Source organism: Acipenser ruthenus, chromosome 7, assembly GCF_902713425.1.
Source record: "Acipenser ruthenus chromosome 7, fAciRut3.2 maternal haplotype, whole genome shotgun sequence".
In the NCBI taxonomy this organism is placed as follows: Eukaryota; Metazoa; Chordata; class Actinopteri; order Acipenseriformes; family Acipenseridae; genus Acipenser; species Acipenser ruthenus.
Genome location: NC_081195.1, coordinates 45,044,799 through 45,062,066, shown reverse-complemented (window position 1 = coordinate 45,062,066; position 17,268 = coordinate 45,044,799). Strand labels below are relative to the sequence as shown.

Sequence of the window (17,268 nt, the reverse complement as noted above, 5' to 3'; positions counted from 1 at the left end):
AACTCTTATTGGCTGAACAAGATTCCAAACAGTGCAGTTAGTTGGTAAGCACACTGGTTGGATCGATTTAGCCTCATCGCTAAGCAGCTTTTTCTCTGGAATGAGTCATTTTATACTAAGACTCTTCATGGTGTATATGTTTGTGAAATTACCACACAGCTGAATGGTTGAAGCCACTGCACATAACTCACAAAATGGTCCACTGTCCTAACTATCTAAATAACTGCTTTTGTTTGTTTTAATTTTTAAAATGTACCTCAAATGTGAGTTCATTTTTTTCTTGGTCACCAAACGGGAAGGGCTGAGATACAACATCTTTCAGGTAATCCTCAACAAATGCCATTGTTAGGGCAAACTTATCCTTCATGTCATCTCTGGAGGTATCTGTAGAGGACTCATAACTGCAAAGGAATAAAACAGCAAAATAATTTACTCTATGAAAAACAGACTGTAGCTGTAAAGCTGTAAAAAAGAAAAAACTTAAACGACATCGTGATGAGCCACCTTTAGATATTGGACTGGGGATTTACCAAAAAGTACAGATGTAATAGACCAATAACCCACAGCCTTCAATAAAAAGTTATTTGTATTGGTTTACTAGCACTCAAATTTTATTGTTTTACATGTATTGATTTAGTAACGTAAATATAAAATAACGCTGTCAGTATCATCAAAAAGTAAATGTAAAAAAGTGTGGTGTGGCAGGCAGACAGAAGTCCAGGTTCTTTTTAACTTGTTGTACAGAATGCTGTATCCAAGTTTTATAACAATTGGAAAACTTCAGCACAGGTACAGACATTCACAACAGGGGATAATGAAACGTGGGTCAGCAGTGTGGCCACTCACAGCAGTGGGACACACCTGGTCCTTTTAAAGCAAGTACATTATTTAACAGAAACACTAACTCGTGGATTGTTATTTTGCTTGGAATTTCCATCCACAGCCTGGCGTATCTGACCGGGATGACAGACTCCTGCGGGTCTCTGTCCACGTGCATGTGGAGCATCAGGCGGCAGAAGGAGGCCCGCAGGTCAAAGGGCAGGCACTCGTCAGACATGCAGCGCAGGATCAGGTCTACCGGCAGCTGGGTGGAGATCTGGTTGATGGCTAGGTACTGCCGATCCAAACACATCTTAGCAAACAGGTTTAACTGGTATCTGAAATATACAAGAGAACATATTGGTTTTAAAAAATACCAGGGGAATATAGCTGGCTTTGTATGAGTTTTATACCCCATTTCTATTGGCACACGGGGCTGCACATGCAAGAACTCACATCAATGTATTCCTTTATGTTGAATTCGTAAAAAAGTAACCCGTGCAGGGTTTTTACTATGTTATTAATTCAACTGAATTATCTATCTTTAAACATCAATATTAAATATGACTATTTCCACATCTTTGGAAACTGCATTACATTACCAATACCGGACAAACTGTGTAAGGAAACCATGCTCTCGTATAGTACAGCTTGCCTATAAACGTATCTGGAAAAAACAATACCAAACAATGGAAACAGGTGTTGTATTACTATAGAGGGTTGTTAAACAAGTTTCCCAACCTGTAATATGTAATGATATCTTTGTCTGCTTTATTGCTTTCCTTGGCATCCTGAGCCAAATGCTGAATTGATTTCCCATGGGGTTCCTTATGGCTGTCTATCCAGTAGAGCCACACCTCTTCATCTTCAACATCGTCCTGCAGCAGGGAGCTTTCCAGGGCGTTATCCATGTGCGGTATCAGCCTTTCATTTATTCATTATGAGGAGACAAACAATCATGGTGTAAGACGGGTTTTCACTACCGCACACAAGCAAATAGCAACTGGGGACATTAGAAATGTGGACATTTCAGGACACTCAACATACAGTATAAACACAGCGCATGGACAGCAGCTGAAAAGGTATATAAAAATATAAACAAACACACAAGAGTTTCACCTTTTTATTAAAAGTACAATATTTACACACAGGAGTAAAAGCAAAATTATACTGGTCAAAAGTAGGCTGTATTTTTGCTTCTCTTAGCTCTGCCATCACACAACCACTGACAAGTTTTTATTTCTAAGTGATAGTTACTGCACATTAGTTTCTAAGGGGGATAAGGGTCAAAGCAATTAACATACAAACTGGAACTGGGAACCACATTTCAGCCTGTGCATTCAGTCCTTAATTTATATGCACCAGCAGTCCAGCTCGTCATAAATAATTCATAAGCGTTAGACACATATGCAGTATTTTTGGTAATTAATTTTAATTTATCTGGAACCATGGGATGTCACAGCATTTAAATGTTTTTTTTATATATATTTTAAAGTGGTAGCCTGTAAAAGGATGTAAATACAACTTATAGCGAGTATGTCAGGCCTTTTGCGTTATATACACCTGCTCTTAAATATGCTTGGCACAACTATAAATTACGGCAACTATAAAACCTTTGAGTGTCTTCTCTTTACCTGAAAGATCACCATTCTCATGGAAACAAGCATTTGTGTAAAAGGGGAAGAGAAAGAGCATGTTTAAAAGTCAAATGCAGCCAACGGACAGGCTGCATTGTGCTATGGGTTTCAAAAGCTGGATGGCAGACAGATGGGTGCTCCTTCATCTGTCTCCTAAATACACAAACCAGCTAAAACATTATAGATACTTTTTTTTTTTTTTTTTAAGTATGACAAGTTCTTAAGTGGCACCCAAACTGTACTGTAGTTTGAATTGTAGGTGTTAGTGACCAGCAGAGATGGTTTGGGATTAAAAGGTTTCAAACAATAAGGAATATCACCAAAATAAACCTGCTAGTAACTTATATCAACACATACTTACTTTGTTTGAATGAGAATATCAGCATTGATGGGGTTCAGCATAAATTTACAAATGAGTTCTTGAGTCACTGGTATTGCAGTTGTGTTTGACACGCAGAGGTCTGACAAATAATCCAAGAACCTATTACAGGAAACACAGATCTTGGGTAAATTACAATTGTAATTGTGTAATTTTTAAATAATTGCAATTACAATATAATTGTATTTGCAATTACCATACCATTCAATTTCCAAGCTTAATCATTCACAGTTCCATGTTGTGTTTTACATTGAGTGAACATTCTTCTCGTATTTTCAACCACTTTTAGTGACCCCATTCGTTTGAAAAAATGTTATATAGTAAGTTTTCTGTGTCTGTACCTGTGATTGCTGTTTGGTAGAATAAACAGATTAAACATGTTAATGGTGTATCTATTTATGTAATGTTTTAGTGTAATTGGAATTACAATAGGACTAATTATAATTGAACAAAATAACATTGGAATTGCAATTGCAATTTCAGCAAACAATTATGCTGTATTTGTAATCATAATTATAATTGATCCCGGGTCATAGCAACATTAACACACTTAATATGGGAATCACAGCAATTTTCGTGCAGATAGACTGCTTTTTGTTTCATTTAGGATACTTGCATCTCAAGATAACATAGCTTCTGTTGAGAATACCTTCTATCCATAGGCATCAGTTACCTTTAGTCACCTCTCACTACTTGCAGTCTCTAGTTTACTTCCCATTGACACACATGTTAATCTGGATAATACCTAGGGCTGGATTTAATAGGTAAAAAGCTTCCCCAAGCAAATCACATTTCAACGCAGTTAAGAACCTGGTGTACAATTTTGTACATGTTTATAATCATATTGCTGTTTCCAATCATTTTAAGCTCCAATAATATAAGCATTGAATCCTCCTTTTGAGATGTGCAAAGACATGTCCTTGAGAGTGGTGGTGGTCTAGTTGGTGTATTGCAATACTCAATTAAACTTCAGCCTCCACAGGGTTCTGCTAAACAGGTATTGTCACAGTTAGCTGGTATTAAGATATATCTGCACTTTTAAGAATTTGTTTTTTAAAAAAAATAACTTGATTCGATTGTGAGATCTCAAACCTGGGCTCTCTATTTCTCCGTAACAGACTGATAAAGGTCTCGATTTCCTTGGCTGTGATGTGCTTCTCCAGTAGTTTTCGGTTGTTGTGGAGCAAGGCAGTAATGGTGTCTTCTGCTAAAATGTCATATCCAATCTGAGACTGCATGATGCAAAACTTCTTGGCAATATATTCCTGGAAAGTGAGCAAATCTAGCATTACCGTTCAATTACGAAAAGCAAAAAGTAAATATACAGTACTGTGCAAAAGTTTTAGGCAGGTGTGAAAAAATGCTGTAAAGTAAGAATGCTTTCAAAAATAGACATGTTAATAGTTTATTTATCAATTAACAAAATGCAAAGTGAGTGAACAGAAGAAAAATCTACATCAAATCAATATTTGGTGTGACCACCCTTTGCCTTCAAAACAGCATCAATTCTTCTAGGTACACTTGCACACAGTTTTTGAAGGAACTCGGCAGGTAGGTTGGCCCAAACATCTTGCAGAACTAACCACAGTTCTTCTGTGGATTTAGGCAGCCTCAGTTGCTTCTCTCTCTTCATGTAATCCCAGACAGACTCGATGATGTTAAGATCAGGGCTCTGTGGGGGCCATACCATCACTTCCAGGACTCCTTGTTCTTCTTTACGCTGAAGATAGTTCTTAATGACTTTCGCTGTATGTTTGGGGTCGTTGTCATGCTGCAGAATAAATTTGGGGCCAATCAGATGCCTCCCTGATGGTATTGCATGATGGATAAGTATCTGCCTGTACTTCTCAGCATTGAGGAGACCATTAATTCTGACCAAATCCCCAACTCCATTTGCAGAAATGCAGCCCCAAACTTGCAAGGAACCTCCACCATGCTTCACTGTTGCCTGCAGACACTCATTCGTGTACCGCTCTCCAGCCCTTCGGCGAACAAACTGCCTTCTGCTACAGCCAAATATTTCAAATTTTGACTCATCAGTCCAGAGCACCTGCTGCCATTTTTCTGCACCCCAGTTCCTGTGTTTTCGTGCATAGTTGAGTCGCTTGGCCTTGTTTCCACGTCGGAGGTATGGCTTTTTGGCCGCAAGTCTTCCATGAAGGCCACTTCTGACCAGACTTCTCCGGACAGTAGATGGGTGTACCTGGGTCCCACTGTTTTCTGCCAATTCTGAGCTGATGGCACTGCTGGACATCTTCCGATTGTGAAGGGAAGTAAGCATGATGTGTCTTTCATCTGCTGCAGTAAGTTTCCTTGGCCGACCACTGCGTCTACGGTCCTCAACGTTGCCCGTTTCTTTGTGCTTCTTCAAGAGAGCTTGGACAGCACATCTGGAAACCCCTGTCTGCCTTGAAATTTCTGCCTGGGAGAGACCTTGCTGATGCAGTATAACTACCTTGTGTCTTGTTGCTGTGCTCAGTCTTGCCATGGTGTATGACTTCTGACAGTAAACTGTCTTCAGCAACCTCACCTTGTTAGCTGAGTTTGGCTGTTCCTCACCCAGTTTTATTCCTCCTACACAGCTGTTTCTGTTTCAGTTAATGATTGTGTTTCAACCTACATATTGAATTGATGATCATTAGCACCTGTTTGGTATAATTGTTTAATCATACACCTGACTATATGCCTACAAAATCCCTGACTTTGTGCAAGTGTACCTAGAAGAATGCTGATTGAAGGCAAAGGGTGGTCACACCAAATATGGATTTGATTTAGTTTTTCTTCTGTTCACTCACTTTGCATTTAGTTAATTGATAAATATAATCTATTAACATATCTATTTTTGAAAGCATTCTTACTTTACAGCATTTTTTCACAGCTGCCTAAAACTTTTGCACAGTACTGTATATAACAAAATAATTGGAAAAGCACTTCAAAGCTAGAACAGAGAACACCAGTGTGCCTCTATATATCCACATCGGTATAGTTAATCGTACACTGTACATATGGTTTTGAGGGTTACCAACAAGGGTAGTCGGTTCATTAGTAACATATTTAATCATCTCAACTGCAGTACATCTGTCACCTGCTATAAACTCTAGCTTATTTTCACAACTTGGGAGTTTTATTACACAAGGAAAAAAGTGAACAATTGAATCTCCTTGCTACTTACTGGATGCTTCAGTATGAATTGATTTATTTCTGAATTGCTGATGCATTCTTCAGACGGAGTACAAAATATTTCTCAAGATCCTTTGCAGCACATTTACATTGAAAAAGGTTTTACTTAGGCTCTTTCATGTAATCCGACACTAGTCTCAAACAGGAAAGCTGTATTGAATGGACCTACCTGGTTTTTCCTATAATCTTGCTGTGAATGTCTAAGGACTCTGTAGCACAGCCTGAGTATGTACTTAAATGGAGCATATCTCTGATCTCCAAGCTCTTCCAGCTTTAGCATCGGCCCCTCACCCTCTTTATCTTTGAAGGGGGCTTTTAGTATACCAAAGATCTGTTAAGAAAGCAGCATGGCCAGTGAACACTGAATTCAAGATCAAATTGCATTTTAAAAGAACAAAAAACAGTTTTCCCATAATATCTGCAGGCTATAACCCACCACCACCCCTGCCCCCAACTCTCAAATGGTGCCAGTATGGAATTGATATGATCTGTAATGGGTTATTTAGTAACAGCTCAGGGAGGGCAGGTTAACATATAATTTAGATGGGCTGTTTTACAAAAACAGGTCACCTGCTCCAAAATGTCTTGTTCCCTCATGAGCTTCTGTCTCTCCCGGTTGGGTTTTGTAATGACCACATCCAACACTTCCTGACCATTGTTTGAACCATCAGCCACAAAGAAAATGAGGTCTTCCAACAGTTTAGTTACAAACCTGTAAAACAAAAAGAGTCACTAAACCTTTTTTGGCCATAAAATATAGTATGTTAACAAGTATGTGAGTAACATGGATCTCTTGCCATGACTGTAAGTTCAAAATTAGAGCTATGAGTATAATACAAAATACAATAAAAAGTTGATGTGCATGACATGCATCAACAGTATGTACAGAATGTACATGTAAAGAATGTAAAGAACCTTTCACATAGGCATGCTCTACACAGGTTGGACTCTACCCAGGTTGCAACCCAGTGTCATACAGGTAGGCTATGTACAGAAGCAAGTGCACAATGCGCTAACGCAATGCCCCAGAAGTAGCTTGTTAGGAATGCTTCCATCCAAGCTGTTACTTCGTTCGCTTACAAATGGCCATCATGCATTTTGTCTTGCTAGACCCTGCTCAAACTGTGTCGACCAACATCCTGAGGTGGTATGCAGGATTGTGACCCGGGTAGGAGCGCCAGTGTGAAAGGGGCTTAAGAATGATTCTCCAGATATGTGCAAAATTGTGACATACAGATGCATTTTGAGCAAAGCCCAATAAGGGGTTTACCTCCTCTCATTCTGAGCGATGTTCCCATTCTCCAGCTTATTCACTGTTGATGCTAGGACCTTGCTAGCATCATTGGCAAAGTCCAGGTCTCTGACCTCCGATAATGGGACTGAGACTATTGCAAAGGCTTCCTTATCTTCTTTTGTGGGGCATGTTCCAATCTGTGATTAAGAGGGAAATTATGTGGTAACCAGTACTGTACAAACAGTTAGTTGAAAAAAATAAACAATAATGATGGGCAAATTAAACAAGATACAATTGGGACCATGTAAAAAAAACACATACAGTACATATATTATGGGAACGTCTTCCATGACTTTAAAAATGAGGGTAAAGTTAGTTCCAAAGATAACTTCACAGCGTGGCCTTCCTGACAAGCATGTTGACTTTTCTTCAGATTAGCTATTTACCTTAAGCATGACAGGTCTCTCTTCTTCAACATCTATAGGGATACTTGTGCTGGTTACCCAGGTGTTTGTGCAAAGATGCCTCAATCTCACATATGAGTTCCTAACAAAAAAAAAAAAAAAAATCTATACAAATCTGAACAATGCTGCAGTTAACAGTACACTGCTCATTGGTTGCTACTGGTCACAACATCCTATCCTGCCATTTAAAATAAAGTAAACACACTCACCTGGCAAGGTTAAAAGACTTTTAAAAGACAATATCAATGTCACCTAACTGCTGATCCCACCGACCTCTTTAGGAGGACTGAAGGTCAACAGTCAAACTCATTCCCCATTGTAAATCTAATCACTTCTTTTGTTATGCTGAACCTGGGCAGCAGAACCTATTCTGAGCAACTGCATCCTAGAGGCCTGCCCCACTGGTCTTCTTGTAACAAACACTTTCATGGACTGGACCTCTTGCAGTCTGGCATAAATATGGATGGGCATTCACGACTGTGCCACTTTTGAACTCTGATAAATATTTGTTTCCACAGATTCTTTCTGCCAGCTAACTAACAGTTAACTGTACCTAGTTAATTTCTTAACATTACAAATAGAGTGTACAACGCACTGCATTTCAGGTTGAAGAAAAACTATTTAAAAAGTAACGTTTTTCCAGGACACCTTGGGACAAGGCAGTCTGCCCTCTGTAGAGTGGTGGCATCCAGTTCAAAGAGAGAGGCGATGTCGTTCCCATGTGGGACAGAGACCAGAGTGTAGGCAATCTTCTCGGCCGCCTGGCGCTTCTTCTTCGAGGACAGGATATCTCCTTCCACCTACAGGATGCCAAGATAGTTAAATAATTAACACGCTTCAACAGCAGCACTCTCTCCTAATATCAGACACTGCTGTCAACTAATATACACATGCCATTGTAGAGACACATTGATTTTCTATCTTTAGGGAAGTGAAAAAGAATGATATGCCATTATGCGTAAACAAGCACCACACTTTTTTTAAATGCGGCACTACTATAGAAATGTTTTGTACAAGACCTGAGATTATAATGTATACATTGTGGTTCATTGTCTAGGCTGCTAAGTGTATAAAAGTGAACCCTGTCAAAAGCATTTGCAGATGCAGAAGACTATGCAGGGCCAATCATACAGTGCCTAAGGGAGGCAGTGTGTGTGTGTGTGTGTGTGTGTGTGTGTGAGTGAGAGTGAGAGTGAGAGTGAGTGAGAGTGTGGATATGTTGGGAAGGGATGGGAGGTTCTTCTATTGTCCATGAGATTATATCAACAACAGCTCCCCAAGCAACAGCATTTTACCCATAAGAGAAAAAAAAACAAAACACAACATTGTGTTAAATTATCAATCTCCATATATCTCCTTCAGGCCCTAGGTCTACAAATGTGGACATACAATTATGCGCTAAATAATAGTATAATGGGTTTATTTACCATATATATATACAGTGCCTTGCGAAAGTATTCGGCCCCCTTGAACTTTGCGACCTTTTGCCACATTTCAGGCTTCAAACATAAAGATATGAAACTGTAATTTTTTGTGAAGAATCAACAACAAGTGGGACACAATCATGAAGTGGAACGAAATTTATTGGATATTTCAAACTTTTTTAACAAATAAAAAACTGAAAAATTGGGCGTGCAAAATTATTCAGCCCCCTTAAGTTAATACTTTGTAGCGCCACCTTTTGCTGCGATTACAGCTGTAAGTCGCTTGGGGTATGACTCTATCAGTTTTGCACATCGAGAGACTGAAATTTTTGCCCATTCCTCCTTGCAAAACAGCTCGAGCTCAGTGAGGTTGGATGGAGAGCATTTGTGAACAGCAGTTTTCAGTTCTTTCCACAGATTCTCGATTGGATTCAGGTCTGGACTTTGACTTGGCCATTCTAACACCTGGATATGTTTATTTGTGAACCATTCCATTGTAGATTTTGCTTTATGTTTTAACTATTTTTCCGGAGGTCTTCAGGAATTTCTTTTGTTCGTGGCATGATGTGCCTCTAGAACCTGTGTGCTGACAACTTCACTCTGATGGTAAGGGCCAAAGTTAGTCAGATTATATTGGGCAGGGCTGGCCCAAATCAGGCCTGCTTGTTAACCAAAGTACTCAAACAGCTGACCCTAATTATCCCTTTAATTGGGTTGAGTTAACTAGGGGGGGGGGCAATAACTTTTCACACCTGAAGATTGCATGTTTGATTACCTTGCACATCAAACAAATGAAAGAAGCATCAAACTTTGGTGTCATTTTTTCTCTCAGACTCCCTCTATATACCACTACAACGCACAAAAAAATCTGAAAAAAAATACAATGTGAAAAATGTGCAAAAATGCAGAAAATCAGACAGGGGGCAAATACTTTTTCACAACACTGATCTATATATATATATATATATATATATATATATATATATATATATATATATATATATATATATATACACACACACACAGTGCCTTGCATAAGTATTCACCCCCCTTGGACTTTTCCACATTTTGTAGTGTTACAACCTGGAATTAAAATGGATTTAATTAGGATTTTTTTGTCACTGATCTACACAAAATAGTCCATAATGTCGAAGTGGGGAAAAAAATCTACATATTTTTCAAAATTATTTACAAATAAAAAACTGAAAAGTCTTGATTGCATATGTATTCACCCCCTTTGCTGTGACACCCCTAAATAAGCTCTGGTGCAACCAATTGCCTTCAGAAGTCACATAATTAGTTGAATGGAGTCCACCTGTGTGCAATTAAAGTGTCACATGATCTCAGATTAAATACACCTGTTTCTGGAAGGCCCCAGAGATTGTTAGAGAGCATATCTAAACAAACAGCATCATGAAGACCAAGGAGCTATCAAAACAAGTCCGGGATAAAGTTCTGAAGAAGCACCAATCGGAGTTGGGTTATAAAAAAAAATATCCCAGACTTTGAACATCCCCCGGAGCACCGTTAAATCCATTATTAAAAAATGGAAAGAATATGGCACAACCGCGACTCTGCCTAGAGAAGGCCGTCCACCAAAACTCAGTAACCAGGTAAGGAGGGCATTAGTCAGAGAAGCAACCAAGAGGCCAATGGTAACTCTGAGGGAGCTGGAGAGATCCACAGCTGAGATGAGAGAAACCGTCCATGGGACAACTATAACCCGGACGCTCCACAAAGCTGGGCTTTATGGAAGAGTGGCAAGAAGAAAGCCATTGCTGAAAAAAACCCATATCAAATCCTGTTTGGATTTTGCCAAAAGGCATGTGGGAGACACAGCAAACATGTGGAAAAAGGTTCTCTGGTCTGATGAGACCAAAATGGAACTTTTTGGCCTTAGCGCAAAACACCATGTGTGACGCAAAGCCAATACTGCTCATCACCCTGAGAACACCATCCCCACGGTGAAGCATGGTGGTGGCAGCATCATGTTATGGGGATGCTTTTCATCGACAGGGACTGGGAAACTAGTCAGGATTGAGGGCAAGATGGATGGAGCCAAATACAGGGAAATTCTAGAGGAAAACCTGTTTCAGTCTGCAAGAGACCTGGGACTGGGGCGGAGGTTCACCTTCCAGCAGGACAATGACCCTAAACACACAGCCAAAGCTACACTGGAGTGGTTTAAAAACAAGAACCTGAATGTCTTAGAATGGCCCAGTCAAAGCCCAGACCTCAATCCGATTGAGAATCTGTGGCAAGACTTGAAAATTGTTGTTCACCAACGGTCCCCATCCAACTTGACAGAGCTTGAGCAATTTTGCCAAGAAGAATGGGCAAATATTGCAGGATCTAGATGTACAAAGCTGGTAGAGATTTACCCAAAAAGACTCACAGCTGTAATTGCTGCCAAAGGTGCTTCTACCAAGTATTGACTCAGGGGGGGTGAATACTTATGCAACCAACAAATGTCTTTTTGTTTTTGTTTAATTAACTTTTGTGTCACAATAAAAAATATTTTGCACCTTCAAATTGTTAAGTATGTTGTGTAAATCAAATGGTAAAAATCCCAATTAAATCCATTTTAATTCCAGGTTGTAACACTACAAAATGAGGAAAAGTCCAAGGGGTGTGAATACTTATGCAAGGCACTGTATATATATATATATATATATATATATATATATATATATATATATATATATATATATATATATATAAATATATATATATATATATAATTTGGATTGGATAAAACATAAATAAAAGAGATGGACAGAGATGCACGCAGACAGAGACAGAAAAAGTTTCTTAATAGATTGTTATTCCAGATGCTTTGTTAGAGACCTGCATAATAACTGCACAAGAGAAATCGCCACGTGACATGAAAAAATGACACTGTTTAATAAGTACTGCATAAAGATTATTATTCCACCTGCCCTTGTGACTTCAAAATAACAATGTCTAATTGACCTACAGAGCAGCAGGTGCCAGTCAATGATTTTCTAATTGATATTTTCTGAGAAGAGCTGTCTGTATTAAAAGGAAGTTTCTAATCGGGATGAGGGTTAAATAAACAAACCACAGCTGCTGAAGTCCTCGGGCAGCACATGTATTATTTCTTTTTTTTTTTTTTCAGTCAACACCTTTCCTGCTGCTTGTGAGTCATCCCGAATGTGGTGCAGACACCACGTTCCAGTTCAGTGATGTAGACGTTATGTAAGGAACACTGTCTGTGTTTTAACAGTAGTGTCAGACCAGAATTTTAATGCAGCATTCTCTTTTACAGGGGAAAAAACTCCCGAATCTTCTTAGGTGACATAAGTTACATAACTCCCAAGCAAGACAAGTAAATAAGGTTTTGAACAGTACAACTCCTATGTTGCTGTATTTATTTATTTTTTAAACTTAATTTACACTACAACTTGCAACTGTGGAAGTCTGCAGCCTTTGATTTAATGAGGTAAACTAGCCAGCTGAGGTTTTAATGAGGTAAACACTGCCCTACTCAGTACCCCTCCACAATAATGTGATGAATGTGTCGACACTGTCCTGGTATCACGATTACTCGTTTACCTCAGGATTGTTGCTACTTCTTTCTAAATAAACCTGTGTTATTGAACTTTTGCATCTAATTGATATTAATAATATTAGGGTATTTATAATTATGGAGGTATATGATGAAAGAAACAGTGCCCAATGATGGAATTTTTTGTCTTCTGTAACAAACCACAGGCACATTGTTCATTAGTAAATGCGTCTTTGTATGGTATAACTACAAGCAGGTCATTATCGGTAATGAAGTGGATCAACATAACTATATGAACTGTATGCACAGTTGGCAGATGGGCATCTGCCTTCATATACACCCAGGTTTCATCATAACTGAACAAGTGCTTCTAGACCATAAGATCTAACTTAGGCTAAAGAAAGGTCCTTTTCAAGTGTCAACACAATTTGATGATTACCCATTCTTCAGATATATGTAAAAACGACGTGACAGACATACACAAGGGCAGCATTCAGTAGCATAGTACTGGACCATGATTAGATTTCATCTATCTGTATATACAAATAATTTAGTCTTTTTGAGTAATTTATAGTTGTTTGATACAAATGTCAAATCTGTGACATGTTTTTCCATGTAAACAGGACTCAATTTTCAGCTTTCACAGTCAAGCAAAAGCATGTTGATGTAAGGGACAATATTATTACCATACTATGGAGCTTGTTGTTAAGACAGAGCATTTATTTTGTGGGATGTTCTTTCTCCTTAAGTACTGCATTATAAAATATTTTCTTTTCAGTTTGTACATTCAATCCAATGAGATAGTAACTGCACTATCGCAAAGTCTTTTAGTCCATTAACACAAGTCATCTCTATGGCAGCTAAGTATAGCAAGGGCAGAGAGCAATATTATTATTATTATTTAGTCATTTAGCAGACGCTTTTATCCAAAGCAACTTAGAGACTAGGGGTGAACCAGGTATCAGCAACTGCTTGTGCAGAGTCACTTACAATAGGACTTCGGTTTTACATCTCATTCAAAAGATGATAAAATGCATACATGTGAAATGGGGGTGAAGAAGGCATAATGTAATGGGAACAGCACATTTGATTACATGGTTTGCAAACATATGTGGTAAAGATGTGCTTCATTAATATGGTCTGTGGCTGAAACAATGGGGCAGGGAAACTGTCCATTTTTACAGGAAAACCCAGGTAATGGACCATAACTGTGTATCAAACATTAAGACAATAACTCAGGGAGAACTGTCTCTGTATCAAAAAAGGTTGTCAAACAACCTCAATATGGTAGCCATATTGACACTAAAATTACAAAGGTTAATTTTTCTTACTATACATGATACTAACAATCAAACTTGATCATCAGATACAGTTGTGTACCGAGCATGAAGCCTACATCTAAAAGCATTAGCACAGCATCCGGAAATAAAAAGTCACTTGACCTCAATATAGCAGCCATGTTACGTCACAGGTCACAGTGAAGGGTGTCATACAATTTTACCTGAGAACTTTCCATAACACTTAAAACATGGTTGAAGGTACTGAAAGCAGCTGAAGGTGCAGACAGCTGGTTAAAAAAACCTTTAAGCTCTTACAAAACTATAATTCTTTTACAGGGAATCTTGCTGTAGGTCAGCAGACATGAGTGTATTCAGCTAACAATATAGTTTAAATCTTACCGCAGCTTTACCATCGGTGTCCTCGTCTCGAAAATCAGGGTTCACCTGAAAAATAAAATAAAAAGTGACCAATGCTACAGATGTGTATGTACAATTCAGTAAATATCTTTATAGTTATGAAGGTAAAGGGAACTATACCATCACAATTAAAGAACCGATTTTCAACATCCGCAGTATACCGATTTTGAACCCTTTTGCCAAATACACATAATTACATTTGTGTTAGCCTTCAGTCCCATCTACAATGCTCCCCTTATGGCTGTGCAGATGATTTTTTGCATTTCTAATAAAAACAATTCTGAAGGTACAGCTCTATAGATCAGCCCTCTCCACACGTTGGTCTGTACCTACAGTATTACAACCTACACAGTGTGCTCATGACAAAGGAGGCTACACTGTCCAGCACAAAACCATTGAGGACCTCTAATACCCAACATGGAATAGAGGGTTACTTTCACTACATTTGTTATCCCGTAAAACAACCCTGCAATAACAATCTTTCCCAGCACCAGTGGAAACACACTAACAGAAGTAAAAGTATATTTCACAAAATCAAGAGTGAATACCGCCATCTACTGCTCCAACAGCATCATAGTGCAACCTTCATAGAAAAACCCTGAGAATAGGAACTTAAGCAGTACCTGCAAAGAAAAAACTTACCTGAATTCTTAACTGAATTTACAAAGTCGGGCTATCACAGGCTTTCACTCTCTTCTACTGGACTTTATTATAGTCAGTTATCATGCATTTAAGCCAAGCAAGTGGTTATGTAATCTGCAAAACTGATAAAAAGATCCAGATAAATGCCCAAATATATAAATCAGGACACCCCGAACGTTAAAATGAGCCGGAGGTGTCCTGATGTGTCATGGAATAACCCTGAAGCCTTTTCAGAATCTGATATCAGCTCTATCTGGATAAAATAATGATACATAATTATAAGTCACTTTAATATTGTAGCGTGCACAGGGGTATCGGCGCTATGCATCAGAGCAGGAGGCCCTGGGTTCGCGTCCCACCTCCGCCTGTGAAGTCCCTGCCTGCAGGAACCGCGGTTCGTTACGATATGTTACATCACTATGGTAACCCCTTGATGGAAGCATGATCCTGGCAAGGGCTGGTACAGTTTAGTGTTCAGCGTTTCCGGTTTATTCCGAATTGTACCAAAATATTATATTTTTTAACTGGACTTCGGTTTTTATTGATTTATAGCTGATTTTTGTCTATTCAATATTTTCCCAGTACACGATACACAATATTTTGATTAAAATGTTGTTTTATTTTAACTCCGACATTGTAATAAGCAGCGCTACGCTGTATATCCTAGGATACAGCAGACGTTTAGACGTCAGATGATCAAATAACATTCAAACGTGGTTCTCTCTCACTTCACAAACACACTATCACCTGATTATGTTGGCCAATCACTGTCTGATTATTGTGGTAATTGCTGGGCGTAGTAACTACTATCTTGATCAAAAACTAAAATGAAATACTTACACGAAAATATAATATTTTTAGTGGATGAGGAATGGAAAGGAAACTTAAATCAGTTTATGAATATTCAAAATCATGTTGTGCATGGTTTGTAGTAAAACACTGACACAGACAATCTTAATCGTAAATATCTGACAGAAAATGGTGATGCTTTAGTTGTCAATTTTCTTTTTTTTTTATGATTTCATGGCAAATAAACCTGGCTTATTTTGTGCTGATGTCATGTTCATACCTTCTGTAGATACTATTTCCATCAGCACAGCGATTGCCCAAACGTTCGCAAAGTACCAGCTACATGGGAAAATGTGGCTTCGACTTGCATAGATTATGCTTCATCATACATGCCAGAGACATTATTAATCAGAAACCAGAACTGCTGCTCATCACATTCCAGTAAAGTGTTTTTTCTGAGATTTTTTCCCCCGATTTTTACCAATGTTTCTATTAAAAACTATTTTGTACCGATTTTATCCCTATTTTAATATATGTAAAATAAACTCCAAAAAATTCCCGGAAATTTTTTTTAAAGATAAAAACCGAAAATACGGAACACTAAGTATATTGTATAATATAGCAACACGAGCCTCACCTCTGCAGCCAAATAATTTCCTGAAGCCAGGTGTTTGAATCGGAAAAGGCTGTTCCATTGCCCAGCTCCTCCTCTGCAGGGGTCATAGTGTACAACCTGCAACACAGAAGAATCAAGCATACTGATGACTACTGCACAACCAGAACTGGTAATAGTTGAATAGCATAGAACACACATTTTCCTATATGAAAGACACACATTATGGTAAACTTGTATTTCATTTTCTAAAGTAAACTTTTTTGCGCAAGAATGAAAAATTTACAAGAGCATTGTGTATTCTTTTTTGTTCAGTAATTCCTATGAAAAAATAACTTTTAAAAAATGGCCTAGGTAAAATGTACTGGACATACATTGTTAGCTCTATGTTCTTTAAATACAGTTAAATACAAATTAAAATACCCCAGCACACTACGTCAGGGTATTATAGTGCTGGGACTAATGTTTGGTAATCAAAGAAACACAACATGAAATGCACTCAGAGGGAAAACAATATAATACGTTCATATTTGTTACTAGAACATAATTAATAAATTGCTTTGAGGTCAATATTGTAGATCCCACTGGACATTTGTATCATTGCGAAAGTCTCTCTAAAAGTCCCACTGTGTCACATCATTGATGTAAAAGGACTACACAACAGTTATTACTAACTTTAAAGCCTACATTCTAAAACAGTGTGTGTGTGTGTGTGTGTGCATGTGTGTGTTAGGAGCCCCACTAAGCTCTTCATAATCACATGCAGTGTGGTTCTTCTCTACAGAAACCGCATTTTCTCTAGGATTTTCTTTGAACATTCATTCAATCTCCAGAACAAACTGCTCAAACAAACATTGAGCT

The 17,268-nt window shown here is 38.3% G+C and overlaps 1 protein-coding gene across 1 annotated transcript in view; it reads right to left on the bottom strand.

Annotated features, from left to right (window-relative positions):
• The window catches only part of LOC117415087 (inositol 1,4,5-trisphosphate receptor type 2-like), a 113,167-nt gene that overhangs the window by 76,734 nt on the left and 19,165 nt on the right, over positions 1-17,268 (bottom strand). The window contains exons 9-20 of the mRNA XM_034025028.3: positions 16,432-16,527; positions 14,346-14,390; positions 8,362-8,513; positions 7,696-7,795; positions 7,286-7,446; positions 6,586-6,727; positions 6,185-6,346; positions 3,928-4,100; positions 2,818-2,937; positions 1,561-1,743; positions 906-1,157; positions 257-401 (exon numbers count right to left, since the gene is read on the bottom strand). Of these exons, the coding sequence (XP_033880919.3) occupies positions 257-401; positions 906-1,157; positions 1,561-1,743; positions 2,818-2,937; positions 3,928-4,100; positions 6,185-6,346; positions 6,586-6,727; positions 7,286-7,446; positions 7,696-7,795; positions 8,362-8,513; positions 14,346-14,390; positions 16,432-16,527 (1,731 nt within the window). The remainder of the gene's footprint in view (positions 1-256; positions 402-905; positions 1,158-1,560; positions 1,744-2,817; positions 2,938-3,927; positions 4,101-6,184; positions 6,347-6,585; positions 6,728-7,285; positions 7,447-7,695; positions 7,796-8,361; positions 8,514-14,345; positions 14,391-16,431; positions 16,528-17,268) is intronic.